This window comes from Tremella mesenterica (genome assembly GCF_000271645.1).
Source record: "Tremella mesenterica DSM 1558 unplaced genomic scaffold TREMEscaffold_2, whole genome shotgun sequence".
NCBI lineage: Eukaryota > Fungi > Basidiomycota > Tremellomycetes > Tremellales > Tremellaceae > Tremella > Tremella mesenterica.
The window spans coordinates 1-18,291 of record NW_006711226.1 but is presented as its reverse complement, the minus strand read 5'-3'; the positions used below and the strand labels follow the sequence as shown (position 1 = coordinate 18,291).

General features: G+C 49.9%; 6 protein-coding genes across 6 annotated transcripts; 2 read left to right on the top strand and 4 right to left on the bottom strand.

Moving 5' to 3' along the window:
* Positions 1–511: 511 nt before the first annotated feature.
* On the top strand, positions 512–3,182 carry TREMEDRAFT_73146 (uncharacterized protein; the record flags this gene model as incomplete). Its single annotated transcript, XM_007002980.1, has 11 exons — positions 512–567; positions 615–704; positions 782–1,179; positions 1,227–1,309; positions 1,357–1,440; positions 1,507–1,779; positions 1,839–1,937; positions 1,984–2,130; positions 2,181–2,549; positions 2,706–2,902; positions 3,057–3,182. 11 exons carry the CDS (start codon positions 512–514, stop codon positions 3,139–3,141), a joined length of 1,881 nt encoding a protein of 626 aa, XP_007003042.1. The 3' UTR covers positions 3,142–3,182.
* Positions 3,183–3,922: 740 nt separating this feature from the next.
* Positions 3,923–6,888, top strand: TREMEDRAFT_59892 (uncharacterized protein; the record flags this gene model as incomplete). The annotated part of the gene is made up of 5 exons (XM_007002571.1): positions 3,923–3,980; positions 4,037–4,893; positions 4,998–5,117; positions 5,673–6,847; positions 6,879–6,888. 5 exons carry the CDS (start codon positions 3,923–3,925, stop codon positions 6,886–6,888), a joined length of 2,220 nt encoding a protein of 739 aa, XP_007002633.1.
* A 215-nt stretch (positions 6,889–7,103) lies between these two features.
* TREMEDRAFT_67514 (uncharacterized protein) lies at positions 7,104–8,987 on the bottom strand (the record flags this gene model as incomplete). The annotated part of the gene is made up of 7 exons (XM_007002899.1): positions 7,104–7,151; positions 7,499–7,673; positions 7,870–7,983; positions 8,155–8,392; positions 8,437–8,497; positions 8,584–8,823; positions 8,874–8,987. The coding sequence occupies 7 exons, from the start codon at positions 8,985–8,987 to the stop codon at positions 7,104–7,106; spliced, it is 990 nt and encodes a 329-aa protein (XP_007002961.1).
* Positions 8,988–9,895: 908 nt separating this feature from the next.
* On the bottom strand, positions 9,896–11,090 carry TREMEDRAFT_56280 (uncharacterized protein; the record flags this gene model as incomplete). The annotated part of the gene is made up of 4 exons (XM_007002534.1): positions 11,039–11,090; positions 10,737–10,862; positions 10,412–10,615; positions 9,896–10,243 (listed from the first exon to the last, which is right to left on the bottom strand). Coding segments are annotated over exons 2-4 (638 nt in total), but the record flags the coding sequence as incomplete, so codon positions are not given.
* A 434-nt stretch (positions 11,091–11,524) lies between these two features.
* Positions 11,525–12,935, bottom strand: TREMEDRAFT_73144 (uncharacterized protein; the record flags this gene model as incomplete). Its single annotated transcript, XM_007002979.1, has 4 exons — positions 11,525–11,623; positions 11,777–12,078; positions 12,181–12,352; positions 12,558–12,935. Coding segments are annotated over 4 exons (951 nt in total), but the record flags the coding sequence as incomplete, so codon positions are not given.
* A 116-nt stretch (positions 12,936–13,051) lies between these two features.
* Positions 13,052–15,836, bottom strand: TREMEDRAFT_37476 (uncharacterized protein). Its single transcript, XM_007002403.1, has 3 exons — positions 15,464–15,836; positions 15,041–15,401; positions 13,052–14,998 (listed from the first exon to the last, which is right to left on the bottom strand). The coding sequence occupies exons 1-3, from the start codon at positions 15,765–15,767 to the stop codon at positions 13,144–13,146; spliced, it is 2,520 nt and encodes an 839-aa protein (XP_007002465.1). The 5' UTR covers positions 15,768–15,836; the 3' UTR covers positions 13,052–13,143.
* Between the last annotated feature and the right edge of the window lie 2,455 nt (positions 15,837–18,291).

Genomic DNA, 18,291 nt, shown 5'->3' with positions numbered 1-18,291 from the left:
TTTAGTAACTCAACGTTTGCAATTACTTCCTTAAAGGGGCAAGATACTGCCAGGAGCTATTGAGATATCATTTGATGGTTCTGTATCTTCCTTAGCAATTAGGTTTTCTCATGAGCCCGTCTGAAAACCTTCGCTAACACTCCTGAATCTCTTCCTAAGGCTCCTGAAAACCTCCTCAAGTGGGGGTGAGCCTGACATTTCGTTCTGAAAAGTCCCGCTCCGTCAAAATTCCCCGTCCTCATCACGCCTCTGATCGGTCCGAAGGCACCGGTAATCAGATCACCCGACGATCTCACGTGGGAGATCCGCGCTTGGTCGTGCTATACCGCCGTCAATTCTTCGCTACGACAAGCGGGCCGTCAACCTTCTTCTCTAACAACATGGTCGCGGTCATCGCAGCGAATCCCGCTCCATCTCACCTACATGCGAGTGTAGGGGAAGCTTATATCCTCCTGGATCGGTCACCACGTCCACCATCTCGAGCGACGTACTCCTTGCATCGAAAATCGAAATGACTGTGACCGAAGACAAACCTGTGGAGATCATCACTCCTGTTGGGCAGATTGGGTGAGCGCAAGGGTGAATTTCCCAAGAGGTGTGCTGACTTTGCTTAGGTATGGATATCCGATTGATCCCTTCTTGGAGGAATGTAGGCGTATGCCAGAGGGGTCGTTCATCATTGCCGATTGTGGAAGTACAGACTCGTGAGTGTCACCTCCTTATCCTGACAGCGACCGCGAGCTTTTCCGCAGTGATTTTTGAACCTAGCTGACTCTTTTAGTGGTCCACAGAAGCTATGCTTTGGTCTTTTGACCGCCCCAAGGGAAAGTTACCTTCGTGACATGCGTCCCATCTTCGCCATGGCTCACGAGAGGGGATTCAAAGTACTTTTCGGTTCTGCCGGTGGTCACGGAAGTAATTCTCACGTCGATGAATTCGCAGACATCGTCAACCAGATCTGTAAAGAAGAAGGTTACAGCTTCAAAGTCGCCAAGATCTACGCCGAAATTGATAAAGATCTCATCAAGAGTCATATCGCTAACGGAACCTGCACTCCTTGTGGTCCTGTACCCGAGTTGACCGATGAGGAGGTGGAGAAATGTCCTAGAGTTGTAGCTCAGATGGGGTGTGAACCTTTCATCAAGGCTTTGGAAGGTGGTGCGGATATAGTCCTTGGTGGTTAGTGAATTCTAAGCTTCGTGGGTATGAACACTGACGTGGTTTAGGTCGGGCGTACGACCCTGCTCCGTACGCGGCTGTATGTAATATGGCCGGCATCGACCCAGGTTTGGGATGGCACATGGGTAAGGTGAGTCATCGTTTTTTCATGAGACATGAACTCGAATGACAAATGAGATTGTCGAGTGCGGTGCTTTATGCGCAACTCCGAGAGGTAAATCTATCCGGGCCACTATACGAAAGGACAGTTTTGATTTGACTGTGAGTCTGTTATTCAATGCCTGCTACGATTCCTGTCAAAAAGGGATGATGTTGATCATGCGATAGCCCGTCAACACTTCTGAACGTTGTATTCCTATCTCTGTGGCCGCTCATACCTTATACGAAAAAAGCAGACCCGATCTCCTCCCTGGTCCTGGCGGTATTCTCGATCTCAACAATTGTACCTACACCGCTGTATCGGACCGAACCACTCGCGTTTCTGGAGCAGTGTTCAAACCTCAGCCTTACACCGTCAAATTGGAAGGTGCCAAACCTCTTGGATTTAGGGCGATCGTTGTTGCCGGGATGAAAGATCCTATTCTCATCCGACAGATTGACGTGAGTTTTGCTCTCTCGTTTCACGCGAAATTACAACTGGCCGTAGCTGACTTTTTCAGGCTTGGTTGGAGATCGTTCGCAAGACTGTCATGGCTATGATGGACAACTTTGATCCTGAGATTGATCGTTTGGCGTGGCACGTATATGGCAAGAACGGAGTGAGTGTTGCTTAAAACACACAAATGACCAGCTGACCCGTTCCAGGTCATGGGAGAACTCGAACCCGACAAGGACGCTCTATCTCACGAACTACTCATCATGGCCGAGACTCTCTCCTCCACTCAAGATCGCGCCAAGCAGATTGGTAACCGTCTTCGTATTGCCCTTCTTCACACGCCATACCCTGGTCAGGTGAGTCATACTTGATGTCTGATCACAAATGGTCTCTTGCTGATTATGAGATGGCAAACTCTGGCAATGTAGCTTTCCCCTATGCGCCATTCGAAACTCCTCTCGGACCTTTCTGCGAGTTCAACGTATATCACATCATACCCACCGATGACGCCCTCGCTCTTTTCCCCGTCGAGTATCTCGACATCTCATACTCTGCCCCCGCATCCAACGGCGCTAACGGTCACACCAACGGGGCTGCCAATGGGAATGGACATGTGAAGAAAGAAGCTAAAGTCGATCCGTATTCCGCTGTGGCCAAAGAAGTCGCGGCTTATTCTCAATCCGGCAAGCCGAAGCCTACTTTCAAAGAGCTCGTTGCTGCAGGAAGGAAGTCGGCTGCCGTATCGGAACTTGCGCGATTTGTCAGGAGTAAAAATGTGAGTTTTTCGTCAAGCCAACTTAGACCGTTGTCGATATCTCCCATCTCATGTCACTACATTCGAATTGGTGAGGAGCGAAGATTCGAAACATTGGTGAGATGTCGAAGTGTACGAACGGACTCAAGTCCCGTATATAGATGAGCTGATGTTAAGGCTGGACCGTACGAAGTCACTTTCGATGTCATGTTCGCAGAAGACCTAGAATACGAATGGGTGAAACAAACAGGAGTGTTCAAAGCAGCGACTTTGGCAAAGATGTACAACACCAAACCCGAGAACGTGGTGACTTGCATGTTCTTCGACCCCGCTCGCGCTTTCAAGTTTACCATCCCTCGTCCAAGGGTAGAAGGGTGGGTTGTTCGCTTGTTCCGCCCTTGTCATCGTCCCTTCCTTACCCCACATTTGTCCTACGTGTCCTCGGCACGCATCCACCAGACCGCCGCATGTTCGTCACTACGGGGATTGCATGTGTATCGTTCACTCGAGGAGACACTGACCCTCCAGTGGATTCGGAGAAACGGACATGCACGCAGCTCAGGAGTACATGCCTATCGCTAGACTCCAAATCCCATTGCCGGATCATTTGTAGATATGGATTTTATACTGGTAGTTGGTGTATCTCATTGCTCTTGAGAGTTGCCCCCGTCTGTGTGCCTGCTTTGATGGTTTCGCAGATATAACTTAGACACTGATTGATGGCATCAAGTCCACACATCACAACACACACACACACACACAAAATAAATCATGTCCTCTCCACTACCTATGTATAATTCGGCAAATCCAGTTTTCTCCGTTTGTACCTCTAAGCTACGTCTCTGCGAATATCCGTCTTCTCTTGCCTCTCCTCGTCCCCCTCTTCCCCCTCTTGCTCCGTGTCCCTAACCTTCGCTAGTATCGTCTCTTCGCGGGTCAAAGCTTTCCTCCTACAATATCAAAATGGATCTCCTGACCACCGACAACGAAGTGCTACATTTGAGAGCGACTCATTTTCCCACCATCGCCATCAGTCTGTTGACCACGACGGAGAACATCGAGGTCCTAGAAGCACATCCCAACCACTCTCACCACTCTCACCCTCGAGACCCTCCTACTCTGTGTATATAGCATTATACGTGGTAACATGAACTCCGCCAACGTATCAAGAATGATCATAAACTGGCAACCTTCCTCGGACCCGGTTTTCAGCTCAAGCCAACAGAGATATAGGTTCGAAGTTTATATCGGTGTTTCCATACAACCATACGAGCATTGTCGTCCACTCTATTTCCCTCCGATCGCACTTCTCTACGGACTTCATCGCTGGCTTCCTTCCAAAGTCCCACATCCTGCTCTTGACCCATCACACTCTTGCCCAGGAATAGTATGCCATGTCTCAGAGGAAGAGAGGAGATGTCATGACAGATGTTTGCCATCTTTCATGTATACGTGAGTGACATATTTTGGTCCTAATTTGTAAAAGAGGCTGATCTTAATCAGATCAGATACCCATGTGTGCTGGAACGCAATGAGGAGGTCATTCCCTACATTGATCTGGCAGTATGAAATCGATCAAAAGCAGTCGCTGCTACTCGGGCGGTGTTGGTCTTGTCATTCGGTCGGTGACGAAGGTTGTTCGTTGGTCGCCCTTCGTCTTTCGATGATCGACAGAGACGGACAAACGACTGTTAGGACCAACGCACCGTTCATTGATCCCAATCCCGACGTCAAAGTCAATCCCCAGCCTTTTCTTCCTCCCCATCGTCCTGAACCGTCGAAGAAAGTCCTTTCTCGTCCTCCGAACGAACTCAATCCTTATCCACCTATCGACTGGATCGAGGTAGAACGCTTCAGGTTCGCCCTATGCAATCCTCCGGAGTGGGGAATGCAGACTGAAATTGATGAGATCGGTATGGGAATCCTCAACCACCTGATCTTAACTTGCCATTATCTGGAATGGAAAGAAGGACACTTGCAAGAAATCGTTAAAGAGCTTGAGAAAGAACGGACCGAAAACATAGGCGCTCTCCAAAGTCTGAATATGAAACTTAAGCACTACCTCATGATTGCTTATCAGAACGACGGAGCATGGATAGACTGCCAACACAAGATTCAAGCTCTCCAGCAACAGAAATATGATAGCGATGTATTCATCCAACATGCCATCGATCGAGAGGGAAGGGCAGTATCGCGAGAAGCAAATATGAGAATGGAGCTTCAGTGGGCGAGGCAAGGGGAGGCAAATGCGATGTATGCACAGAAACAGGCGGAAGCCCAGAAGGAGGAGATAATCACGCAGCTCCTTGCGAGGGAGGAGGAACTTGCTCGCCTCAAGGAGAGTCGGGCCGCGTCTTTAGGACAGGTACTGGCGGTACGGGAGGGGATGAGACAGTATCTCCAATAGGATTTTTTAGAAGGGGGGTTATATGGAGTTGGGGTAGACTTTATTCCGTACTTACTTGACAGATGAAATTTATACGAGCGTACCAGAAGATGACGAGATTACTGGAAGGGCTGCATGTGGGGCAGAATGCTCGTCAGCTGTCCATGCGGGGATGTGTACTGTGTGATGTAGGCCTACTCGTCGTAAGTACTCGTACACAGAATAATGCATGTACTGTACTTACCATTACCCACAGGTCAGTTACCATCATTTCCCCCTTCAAGGGTAAGTAACATTTGATCATCAAACACGTCTTCGCGTCCAAGATGATTTACAGTAACTGAGCCCTTTATGCCATCTTCACGCCCTATGTCCCTCGTATCCATGATGCCCGTTTCCCTCTCTCATGCTTCACGACATCTTTCGATAACCACACATTTGAGTTTTCTTGCAGCAACTCCCTCTGTGTTGACCTTCAATGAACCCCACAAGTCTGACATCCTGGCAAGTGGAGACAGATCCAGTCTTTCGCACGGACGATCAAAGGCGAAAAGTCGAACGAAAGCTCGGTGATGCGTTTCAACCGTATACTCATTGTCATCCCCTCTATTTCCCGCATATCGCTCTCTCTTATGGCCTTCGTCGTTGGTCTCCACTTCCTCTTCCTGATGCCGTAGGTCGAGGACCTTCGTGTTACGTTGCGTGTGATTGGAAAAGATGTCATTCTGGTTGTCTACCTTCTTTCATGTACACGTTAGTCCTCTTCCAAACGCAAGTACAATCAATTTCCATCCCGACTCCGCGATGCATTTGTGTGCAAGGCTGATTGTAACAGTTCGGAGAAGGACGATTGCCCTAATGCCGTTGAGAGATCATTCCCGACTCTGATATGGCAATACGAGATTGATCAAGAAGGAGTTCTAACACCTGGGGAATGTTGGTCTTGTCATACAAATTTCGACGAAGACTGTTCCGTCACATCCCTCCGTCTATGCAGAAAAGACGATCATCTACCTGGGTGTAAGCGAGACATATCTCTAATCCTTCCGAACCACACGTCGACAAAGACAGGAAGTAGGACAGCTACCGAGGCAGGACTTACTGAGCCAGAGGCAAAACGACCAACCTCTACGTGTCAAACTCCTCCCCCAACATGTCGTCAGCCTATACCTCCTCTACCCTCGTCATCACCAGAGATATCTTTCATGTCCAGGATCAGGCCATATCTCCCTCCACTGAAATCTCTCGGTTATCCACGGATACCCGCAAACAATCGTGCATCCGGATTTCGTCAACCAGCGATCGATGTCTCCTCTCCGTCCCCACGATTGTCAGTGATAGAGATATCATCTCCGTTCCAATCAACACATGTCATAGATGTATCATCTCCATCCCCACCATCTTCACCTATCACTTGTTCCAAATCACAGACGCTCCCTACGAAAGTCGTACAAACCATCACTCCCGAGTATCCTTCATTCGACCTCGCAGGATTAGCAAGATATCGAGCAGTCTTCGAAAGCATCCAGTCTGATGGTACGCTGGTCCTAGAGCATTTAGTGGGGCACTGCCAGCGAGTCATAACGGAGGCTCAAAAAGATCGCGAGAGTCTTCAGAAGTGTCAAGAGCAAGCACGGAAGGAACGAGAAGAACATGCCACGGCCATTCGACTGTGCGATACACGAATGGCGCATGCCGTGCAATTAACAGCTCGACAGGATCAAGGGTTGGCGGAGGGTTTCAGGAGGGTCCGAGAGTTGGAGCTCGAACAAGCCGCCAATCAGAAGCTTCTGAAGCAGGCTGAGCGTGACCGACAGGCTGCTTTCCAAGAGAGGGACAAGGCGACCCGAAGGGAAGCAGAACAACAAGACAAGGTTCACCGAGGGAAGGTGGTGGAAGGGACACTCATCCACAAAATCAACGAACTTGAAGCGTGTAGAAAAAAGGAGTATGCTGATCACAAGAAGACGTTAGCGCAGATTGGCAATCTCTCCGCAAAATTGGAAAAAGCAAAGGATATGGTGAGAGGGATTCAAATGATGGCAAATGAGTAGAATGGCACGGCGCGTATTTCGACATCGACATAGACTGCATTTCGCTACTCCCTTTTCGAAACTCAAAGACTCAACTCCTTCTCCTCGAACTGACTTCGTTTCTCGATCGTTTACGGGGAGTTCTCAACGACAGTCTCAAAAGATGGCAAGAGCGTTGGGGGGACTGCCTACTCCACCAGGAACCTGTGGGTCAGCTCTGTTCTGGATGTAGTTCCGCTTGTTCCTCTCCATCGCTGACAGAGAGACAGCACCATCATTTGACACTCCATTACCCTTGCTACGCCCATCCCCATGGTGCCCTGCCTTTCAGAGTGAGGAGGCCGTTAATCATATAGGCGAGGTCTCAGCAGGAGGAGAGAAAGCGATGATGATTCATTGACGCGCGAGAGTAGTCTGTTGCGAGTACTTGTAGACAACTGGGGTGGTGACGATGGGAGAAATTGAGGCGTAGTGAACATGACACAGGGTTACGAACGTTTATATCAAGGGTACAAATTGTAGGATATGGAAATGCAACGAGAAGGGCTCACATTGAGTACCTCACTAGTGAGGAAGAAAGTGTATCGTTTGAGCTCTGCACACTTCTTGGACAAAGCTTCGAGATCGAACATTTCTCCCAAAGTCAGACCCCAGCCAGAGAGACAGACGGGGTGAATGTGATAAGTTTCTTTTTCGGCGGCGATGAAGGCACCTGCTTCGAAGGCTCTGCGTCATCAGCCGCCATTGACCTCGCGTCCTTATTGAATATTGTAGTCTTTCCATATAGTATAGACTGCCAAAATTTGTCTGTGACATCTGAAAAGTAATGATAGAATCGTCTCAACGCTCAAAGGTGGAGGCTATGAGCCGAAGCTGATGATTCTTCAAGGGGTTAGGAAATGAAGCAGCATTGAACACTGACCGAGTGTCACCGGCCAACGCTGAGAACTTTTTACTCCAAAACCAGCGAAGAGCTTCTTCCGAGCAATCCATCCCTATCTGGTGCCCGTTTGCACCAACCCAGCGAGGCTCCATCCTGATATGTCAGCGTTGCTCCCTCCACAACTCGCACATAGTCCACACATTTCCTCCGACTGTAGACCCCACCGAGAGTGGATTGAACAGAACGGGCACGAGCGGATTATTTCCATGTGTAATAAGAGACAATAGAAAGCAGAAGATGACGACTGCGGACAGAAGCACTCACCAGTCCCTCTCTTCCTCAGTCAAAGCCTCATAAGCGGGGACAAATCCAGATCGGATGAACAAGATGTCTCCTTCCAAGATATCTGCCTCGGACATTCCTTGCCATTCGAGAGTCTTGATAAGATCCGCGACCGTGATGACGGTCTTTGCAAAGATCTCAAGTTTGATGTCGTGGGCTTGAGCGTATCCATAGTAGTCGATAAGAATACCTCGTCCGACGATTCCTTCCTTGGAGAATTCTACCCGTTTTAGTGACACTCGCAGAAGGTTTAGAAAGACTCACCATGGATACCATTGATGTTTGACGAAGCGATTTGTTCATTGGTCACACCATTGTAGTATTGCTGAAAGTTCAGCCCCGCCCTCATCTTGACTTGTAGAGTGTGCGGGATGATTCAAGGTAAAAGGAGAATTGTGAACGATGACTCACACCAGTTTGTTGATACGCATAATGCCTAAAACTATCCCACTGACTAGATCCTTGACTATTGAAGAACCATTCATCATCGTGTGCATTCCTCCCGGGCTTCCTGATGACATTCTGTACGAAAGTCTTACGGCCGTATGCCGGTTTATGAGGTTCGAACATCGACCAGTTCAAAGACACCCTTTGACCGGTTTTGATTTGGGTTTGAGCAGCGTTCAACACCACTTCTGGCGTGAGGAGGTTCTACGTGTATGTCACTTCAGATATCGAGACACAGAATACGGATAACTTACCAGCATCCCAATTTGATCATCACGACCCCATAGACCCCAAGCGTTGTATTTGGGCCCGTCCTTGTCGAGAGGGAGATCGTCGAAGGACGGCCAAGGGATAGCAGGTTTGACCATGACTGTGCGAGTGACTTGATGTACCAATGAGGTCGAAGAATAGGTGACGAATATAGAACAAACTCGTTCGCGGCCCTTATACGTACATGTACTGACGCTCTGCTGCTGCAGTGAACATAGGAACCGGCAATGGAAGCGTTTGGCGGACGACCATGGCCGGACCGGGCCGGACCGGCGCTTGACGTAGCTACCGTTGAATCTCCGTCTAAGTCCGAATGGTGCTACTCTAGTTGAGGGAAAGTGGTACTCCATGGGGTGTCTAATGACGTCAGCTTCCTGTCCTGTGTGGAAAACATTTGGTCAGGGCCCACTATCAAGAAAATTACAACAACTTCAACGGGTCAAGATCCTCCTAACTTCGCTTAACTCATGCTGATCAAAAGGGATGTCCTCATGAGATTCCATCTCGTTCCCTTGCCCTTCATTGTCGAGAAGAATGGCTTCAGAGAAATCAATGACGGCGCACGATGAGTCCTCTGGCCGCAGTCGAATGTGTCTAGGTTCCACGTCGTGATGCAAAACTCCGCAAGCGTGAATGGCTCGGTAGGCAGAGATGATGTCATCTACTCGCCTGACCGTCAGTAAGTATCCCAGATACGTGTCACCTGCAAGAGGCAATGGAAATTGTGCCGTGAGCAATGGTCAGTGGATTACGCAGGGGATGCCGGTCATAAGGGTAAGGTAGTCGACAGTAGGTCAATAAGTGTAGTGAGACCAGAAGGAAGAATCCGAACAACCCACGTGGACAAATATGCCCTTTCAACTTCGTCACCTAGGTCCTCCATGATACAAACCCTGACCTCACCTCCTGTTGGCCCACCGGGAAGCCGGAACCCCAAGTCACCACCGTACACTCCTAACCAGCGGCCGACTTCCCGCCCCTGTAGATGACGCATGCGGTTATAAGCCTCATCCTCGGTATGGACGGCCTGGTCAATTTCCTCTGGCCAGAGCAGCGGCATCCAGTGCGGACGATTATATGCGGCGGACATTGAGGTGATCTTAATCACAACAGAAAGGGGAGGGTGTCGGAAAGACGAGGAAGAGCCCGGTGTGAGGTGCCCGCGGAATGCGTCCCAGATTCTTCCGCTGGACAGATACCGTTCGACGGTCACGTGAGCAGGTGAAGTACTGACCTGATCCCCTTCAACAGTGCCTTCTGTCGACGAGGAGGGTTTGACAGTAGGAAGGAGTGAAAGAGTGCCAGCGCGGAAAGGGAGAAAGCCGGTATCCGGAAACTCAAAGCAGATTTGAGCCTGCGCTATCAGCTGGACTGGCGATATGGTCAAGTTGGGGACATGACAACTCAATGAAGCTGATGGGAGTGGTACATATACAGGTACAGCAATGGATGGAATATAGCGGGGTTCAACTACATTGAGGGGTCAATCAAAGGGTGATAGAGAATAAGATGCAATACTGACAAAAGTTTTGCTGGGCCACGGCGTTCTGACGACACTGTCATCCCCAAAAACAACGTCTTCGATGGAAGGCAAAGAGGAAGAAACTGATGAACATAAGGGCGAAATCCAAGACGAAGTGGTGGAAATGGAAGAAGGGGAGACGAATGAAACTGTCGACGGAACTTCCTCTGTTTTTGGATTGGGGAGGTCAATATCGAGCTTTGTCTGTTGCTCAGTGATGATACTGACTAAGGCATACTGTGGGAGGGTAGTCCGAAAGTGTGCTGAAGCAAAGAAGTAAGGAAGCTGACAGGATGGGGCAGAGAAGGGACGATATTCGACTTACCCTCCACAACCACGACCCAAGCGACCACCGACCCGACTGCTGGCTCTGGCATCGCGACGCGGGTCGAGGTCGATCGGATGTGTGGGGAGGTGAGGGCCGTATGGCTGTCATCGGAGCAACAGGTCCCTGCTTGTCAGCACGGGTGGGACAAGAGGGTGCGAAGGGAAGACGCGACGGTCCATGATAAGATGAGGGTGACTCTGCCTGTTGGGATCATTCTGGCTGGCAAGAAGCACATGAGATGACGATAAGGCCCAAGGGGCAGATGGGGGAACAAGACGGAGTAAGGATGAAAGACTTGCCCGACGGCGTAAAAAATACCCTCCCTCTCCCCCCTTCCCTCCTCCTCCTCCTCCCCCTCCTCCCCCTCCCCCCCCTCCTCCTCCTCCTGCCCTTCCGATGCTGCGTTCCAGTCGCTGATCATCAGTCTCTGGGGAATTTCTTGCAAGGCTTCTGAGACAGGTCTTAGCACATCTCCGACGACATTGGCCTTCAGCAGCCTTCCAGAATGGATCGGGCGGGCTCCGCGAGCACTACGGGGAGACGGTAAGGCTTTGTTTGGGTTTCCCAAGTGGAGATGAAACTAGGCGACGCATCACCAGGACAAAGCCAGAATGAGGGCTAAAATATATGTTGAGTCGTGTGATGAATCAGAGAACTCGAGAAGTCTGTTGACAACTGCAAAAATTAAGATGGTGCGGTTTGCATATAGCAGATAAAGCAGATCCATAAAGTGTGGTTATGGGGGCACGACAATCTGGAAGGAAAAAGTAGAAACGACCACTCACAGCCCTCTTGTCCTCCCGTTCCTGTCGATCGAGTATCAGACTCAACCACAGTCCAAGAGGTCTGACGACATGAAACTCGGACCAGAGATCTTCCCATGCCTCCAATCGTTCTCCACGATCCCCGGCATTCCACCTGAAATGCCTTCGCCACCAACGCCGTCTGTCGGAACCGATGTGTGCCAGTGAGGACTGCAGGATTGGACCCACAACTTGAGGATATAACAGCCCCCGACTGGTGATGGGCGGGCTCACCCAGATGACGTTGGCCTCCTCCCCTTCCCCGCGTCGTAACAAGCAATATGTGAACCCATCTTGTACCACGATCGACCCAACCCCAGTGAAAACAAATTCATTGATGATCTGGGTCAAAAGGGAACGAGTCCTCTCCTCCAAGAAGATATGATCATCTATGTTGAGAAGGTCGTGGATAGGTTCCCTGCGCAAATGGAGCAAAGAAGTTCGAGCAACGGTGGATTGGGCGTTGGCGACGAGTTCAAGACCGGGGTGGGTGTTGGAGGGATGCGAGGCCGACACGAAGACCAGAGGGGCGACGCCTGCGAGTGAGCGGTGAATGGGGTCGACAAGGGGGCGGGAGCCATGCGATTGGGACGAGGAGACAAGGGCAAGTAGATGAGCAGGACAGACTGATGACTAACCTCGTAAGGCTCCGCGGACTTTAGTCTCGACTGCCCACCCCGCCGACACGTCACCGGCCTGCTCGTACTCCCAGATCTCATCTGGGACACCCGGTTTACCCACATTCTGGGGAGCCAAAAAGGATCCCTTGAAGCGGTCCGAAGCATAGTGATCTATCACTAGGGTCGCAGGCTGCTCGTTAGGGAAGATTACAGTGGAACGTGAGGGCAATAGTCAAGATCGGAAGCAAGGTGACAGGACGAGGAAAATCTGAGCTGAGTTGATAAGTGATAAGGGCAGAATGAGCTGAGCGCGAGAGTGAAGATGAGACATCAAGGGCAGATGGGTACGAGACGATACCAACGTCATTGAGACATCTACTCAGGTTATGGCTAACCTGAGTTTCCGCCCGGACCACAGTGCGAAACGCCATTGGGGACTCCACCCGCCCCCGAGAGAATGGCCATACCCAAGTCGAGAGACGGAGATGCTTGGACAACACCGCTTCCAGGCGAGGAAGCTCTGCGTGGTCCTGACGGAACTCCCATCTTGAATGGGGCCATCTAGAGATGGAAGCTATCGACACGTTGGTGAGCGAAGAGGGGAGACGGACCGTATCGTCCTTGAGGGAGGGCACAATATGACCAAGGATCATTCGCGACAAGGTGGTCGGACGTAAGGGGGGGAATTTGTAGAGACAAAAAATCAACAAGCAGATGAGAGGCGAAATGTAAAACGGAATACTGATCACAGCGGTGGGGATGGCAGAAGCCATGGTGGTGAAGAGTGACTGAGGCATGTAGTAAACAAAAGTAAAGTGACAGTGAGCAAGGTTAAGTAGTAGCTTAGTGTGATGAGCGGAGGTTTACGGGGTTATGAAGAGGCTCATGACTGTGGCGGATTCGCTGACACTCGCATCACGTGCATTTCAAGCGGTTACAAGTACTATAGTACCTGTCTCTAGTCTCGGCATTCTTTATTCTTTACTCGCTCGATCCAATAACAGAAGCGGCTTGGTCCGTGTTGGTGGAACCCAATCCCAGAGTCTTCTGAAGGGTCGAAGCCACTTTACTCGTCTCACCCTGCTTCCTTGACGCCCACGTCCAGTCTTTCAGCTCCGGCACGTCGATACCATGTTTGAAGGCGTAGGTTCTCGCGGCGATCTGTTGGTTGAGGAGCTTCTCCCTGACCATACTCGCTTTGTTCTTGAAGCTGAGCAAACGATCGATAGCATCGATGGCGAGAGTGAATCGATCAGTGCCGTTTCGGATGGCGAGTTCGAGAGGAGTGTCAATGTTCCCTTTCTCCTTGTATCCCCTGACATGGATGTTGTGTGATCCAGCACGTCTATAAGTGAGACGGTGAACAAGCCAGGGGTAAGAGTGGAAGTTGAAAATGACCGGTTTGTCCTTGGTGAACAAAGCATTGAACTCTGAATCGGTAAGACCATGGGGATGATCGTCGCTCGAGATGAGCTTGAAGAGATCGACAACGTTAACAAAGCGAATCTTGATCTCGGGCAGGTATTCGCGGAGTAACGCCGTAGCAGCGAGTGATTCCATAGTGACCACGTCACCACAACTGGCCATGACCAGATCGGGTTCGTCGTCTGGACTGTTCGAAGCCCACTCCCAGATCCCAACACCTTTGGTACAATGCGCGATGGCGTCCTCCATGTTCAAATACTGAAGATGGTCCTGCTTGTCCGCCACGATGACATTGACGTAATTTTCGCTGACGAAACAGTGGTCCATGACGGACAGGAGACAGTTGCCGTCAGGGGGAAGATAGATACGAACAACTTCCGGACTCTTATTGGCAACGACATCGAGGAAACCTGGGTCTTGGTGAGTAAAACCGTTGTGATCCTGACGCCAGACAGTCGCAGTAAGGAGGATGTTTAGGGAAGGGACTTTCTTCCTCCACTCGACTTCGAGACATTTTTCGATCCACTTGCAGTGTTGGTTGACCATAGAGTCGATGATGTGAATGAAGGGTTCGTAGCTGTTGAGAAGACCATGACGACCGGTCAAAACGTAGCCTTCGAGCCATCCCTCGACTGTGTGTTCAGACAAAATCTCCATGACTCGTCCGCTATGCGCCAGATTTCCCCCATCCTCGTCTTCAGGCAAATAGTCACCCATCCACACCTTCTTGCCCGCCTTGTAGACCTCCCCGAGCTTGTTCGATTCAGTCTCATCCGGACCGAAGAGACGGAAGTTGGTCTGATTCTTGGCAACGACATCACGAAGCCAGCATGCCATGTTGCTCATGCTAGGACCGCTGGTGATACCCGGGTTGACGGCAAGAGCGTAGTCTTGGAAAGGTGGAAGTCGGAGTGAGCGACGAGGGTAACCACCGTTGGTGACAGGATTGGCAGACATCCTCTTGTTACCTTCCGGGACGAGAGTCTTGAGTTCGGGAATGAGTTTACCCTCCTTGGTGAAGACTTCTTCAGGTTTATACGATCGCATCCAAGATTCGAGGAGCGCAAGGTGCTCCTTATTCGTGGCGACATCGGTAATGGGGATCTGATGAGCACGCCAGTAACCTTCGAGGTGATGTCCGCTGACGTCACGAGGAGAAGTCCAACCTTTGGGGCTGCGGAGGATGATCATGGGCCAGCGAGGACGGAAAGCTTTTCCAGAATCACGAGCTTCTTTCTGATAAGCCCGGATCTCGTCCACACACCTTTCCATAGTTGCCGCCATAGCTTGGTGCATCGACTCAAGATCGGATCCTTCGACAAAGTATGGAGTCCAACCATAACCGACGAAAAGGGCTTCAAGCTCGGCGTGGGAGATACGGGAGAGGACAGTGGGGTTGTTGATCTTGTAACTGAACGTCAGAGAAGTCTAGAAAAAGAGTTGAACAACTGACCCATTGAGATGCAAGACAGGTAAGACTGCACCATCGTTGATGGGGTTGAGGAACTTGTTGCTGTGCCAAGACGTCGCCAAAGGTCCTGTCTCACTTTCACCATCACCCACGACTACGAGACTGATAAGATCGGGGTTGTCGAACACTGTACCGAAGGCATGAGACACCGAGTAACCCAATTCACCGCCTTCGTGGAGCGATCCGGGGGTCTCAGGGGTGGCGTGAGATCCGATCCCTCCCGGGAAGGAGAATTGCTTGAAGAACGTGGTCATCCCCTCGATGTCCTCGGTGATGTTGGGGTAGACCTCGGAGTAAACGCCTTCGAGGTAGGATTGAGATAGGACGGCGGGAGCACCGTGACCTGAGTATCAGCGTTTGGTCCAGCTCCGAGAGAGAGAAGTAGGCGAAAGGATAGATACTTACCGGGTCCAGACAGGTAAATGACGTTGAGACCGTACTTGTTGATCATGCGGTTCATGTGCATGTAGGTGAAGATCTGACCAGCGTCCGACCCCCAGTGACCGAGGAGACGAGCTTTGATGTGATCAAGAGAGAGAGGCTCCGAGAGAAGAGGATTGTCGCGGAGGTAAAGCATACCCATGCAGAGATAGAGAGAAGCCCGCATGAAAGCGTCCATCTTGCGCAACTCATCCTGGCTGAGAGGCTGGCCCTTGACGGTGGTACGAGCGGGCCCGAATGGCGTGAGGAGAGAAGCTTGGCTAGCCATCGCTTTCTGACGACGAGCTTTGACCAGAGAAGAGCAATTGATGAAGAGATAGTTGAGATGTGAACGGAGAGGTTACAGGTGATGGAATGGTTGGCATGCGTGGGTGCGGTGAGTTGTATACCTTCCGCTTCGGGCATTTCTGTGATCTGCGATCTGCGACCACCGCCGTCTGCTCCGCCACTGATCACTACGTCATGTCACTGTGGCACTTTGCTCTAGATTCAAGAGAGATCCTTGTCCTGCAGGAAAGGTTTTGACAACACTCTGAGACACCTTTTTGGACTTAATTACGTTCTGATAGGTAACTGGTACTTAAGTATGTTCCCTTGAAACATAGTTCAGCTTCTGGTATAACATAGTTTAGTCCATAGTTAGCAGCAGGTCACATGTCACGGACGGGGTTTAATGATCCTGCTTGTGAGGATCACCACAAACAAATAAATGTAACCTGCCTGTAGGGCTGGATACTGAATTGGAACTCTGTGATGTGGGTAAAACTAGTCAGCAATGATTGAAGGTCAGCAGATGTAAGTAAAGAGTGTATCAAGGAAACCAAAGAGGATCTGAGAGAGGAAGGAGGAAAAAGGAGGAAAAGAAGGAAGGGGAAGAAGAAGTGAGAAGAATGATGATGGAGGAAGAGATCCCCCTCAGACCCGGCTTATATGCATAAATGAGCTGACGTTGGCCACAGCGTTGACAGGGTGTCACGCCTGCGGGTAGACTGCGGTAGCAAAGGACTGCCTTGGGAACTGAGGGGTTTAGTCTCTGGCTCGTGGACCTTGGTGACTGCCTTAGGTACTGAGGGTTCGAGAGGTTGGGTTAGAACCAACTGAGTGACTTATCAAACGAGGGGAAGGGAATTGAAAAGATACATTGCTGAAGAAGAAACTACAGTACTAGATAGGGTTTAAATACTAAAATCACGCCTTTTCCAAGAGGCTCGTGCAGACCTGCGGAATACGAGCGCTCTGAACCGTCCTGCACTGTCCTGCATGCATTGCCATGCATCCCACCGATTACCACTGATATCCTACGATGCCATATCTGCGTTTACCTATGTCCTACTATGATATCCTACGTGATGCGCCGGAAGTCGGTGACTTTGTCGAAGGTGGTCGATGAGGAACTATGAGGAACTATGCAGAACATAGAAGAGCTGCGAGAACAAGAGACTGAGAGATTATGCCTTACAAGGCATCAGAACAGAGGAAAGAGAAACTAGAGAAGTACTTGGGGCTTATGCCTGTCAGGCATTAGAGCACAGGAAAGATAGTCTTGGAGTTTATGCCTGATAGGCTTGAGAGCAGAGGAAAGATAGACTTGGAGTTTATGCCTGATAGGCTTGAGAGCAGAGGAAAGATAGACTTGGAGTTTATGCCTGATAGGCTTGAGAGCAGAGGAAGATATGAGAGTGGAGGTCTGAACTTGTGATTATGACAAGTCATTATTTGATAGTGTCATTCATGACAGGAGCTCCCCCTCTAAGGGCGAAGTCCTCTGAGCCTTGATGATCTATGCTGAGATCTTTTGTTGTTGTCTTTTGTTGTTTGATGTGTGTTTTGCCGGTGTGCTTTGATTGGAGGGAAATGATGAGTGGGATCCTTAAGGTGTTGTTTACGGAAGCTTTTATATGCTGTGGTGTGGTTGACATTTTCCCAGGGTTCCCATGAGTCATGGAAGCTGGAGTAGTCTTTCCAGTTGACAAGGTAGTCATAACCATTGTCTGCACCAATACGAGAGTCGAGGATTTGAGTGACAATATATTCTTCTTGACCATTGACTTCAATGCGCGGTGGAGGATCTTGGGGTTGTTCAGGATGACCTTTACGCATGGGTTCAAGAAGGTTAACGTGGAATACAGGGTGAATGTTCATTGAAGGTGGCAGTTCAAGTTTGAACGCAAGTGGAGAGGATGTGGCTTCAATGATCTTGAAGGGACCAAGCATCCTTTGATCAAGTTTGAGCGAGGGCCGTAGGGTTTGAATATTACGTCTGTTAAGAAAGACTTTATCACCAACTTTGAAAAGTGGTTGATCCTTGATGTTGATATCCTTGACCTTCTTGTTGAAGTGTCTGGTATAATTTTCTTGAGCTGACTTGATATTATTGGCGAGAGTTTGGTGAAGATGATGTAATGTACTAAGATGTTCTCCTGCAGCTGGAACAGAGAGAATTGAAGGTGAAGGTGAAGTGGGATCATTTGGATGATACCCATAGTTTGCTTGGAATGGAGTGAATTGTGTTGAGGAGTGGACAGAGTTGTTGTAACTGTACTCTGCAAGATCCAGAAGAGATGACCAATTGGCTTGATCATAGTCACAGAATGATCTGAGGTAATGTTCTAGGACTTGATTGACTCGTTCTGTTTGACCATCTGATTGAGGATGGAAGGCAGTAGAAAAGTTTGGAGTGATTCCTAAGCCTTTGACAAAAGAGCGCCAAAACTGAGAGTTGAAGATTGATCCGCGATCTGAGATGATATCCTTGGGTAGACCATGAAGTCTCCAAATATTTTGTCTGAACA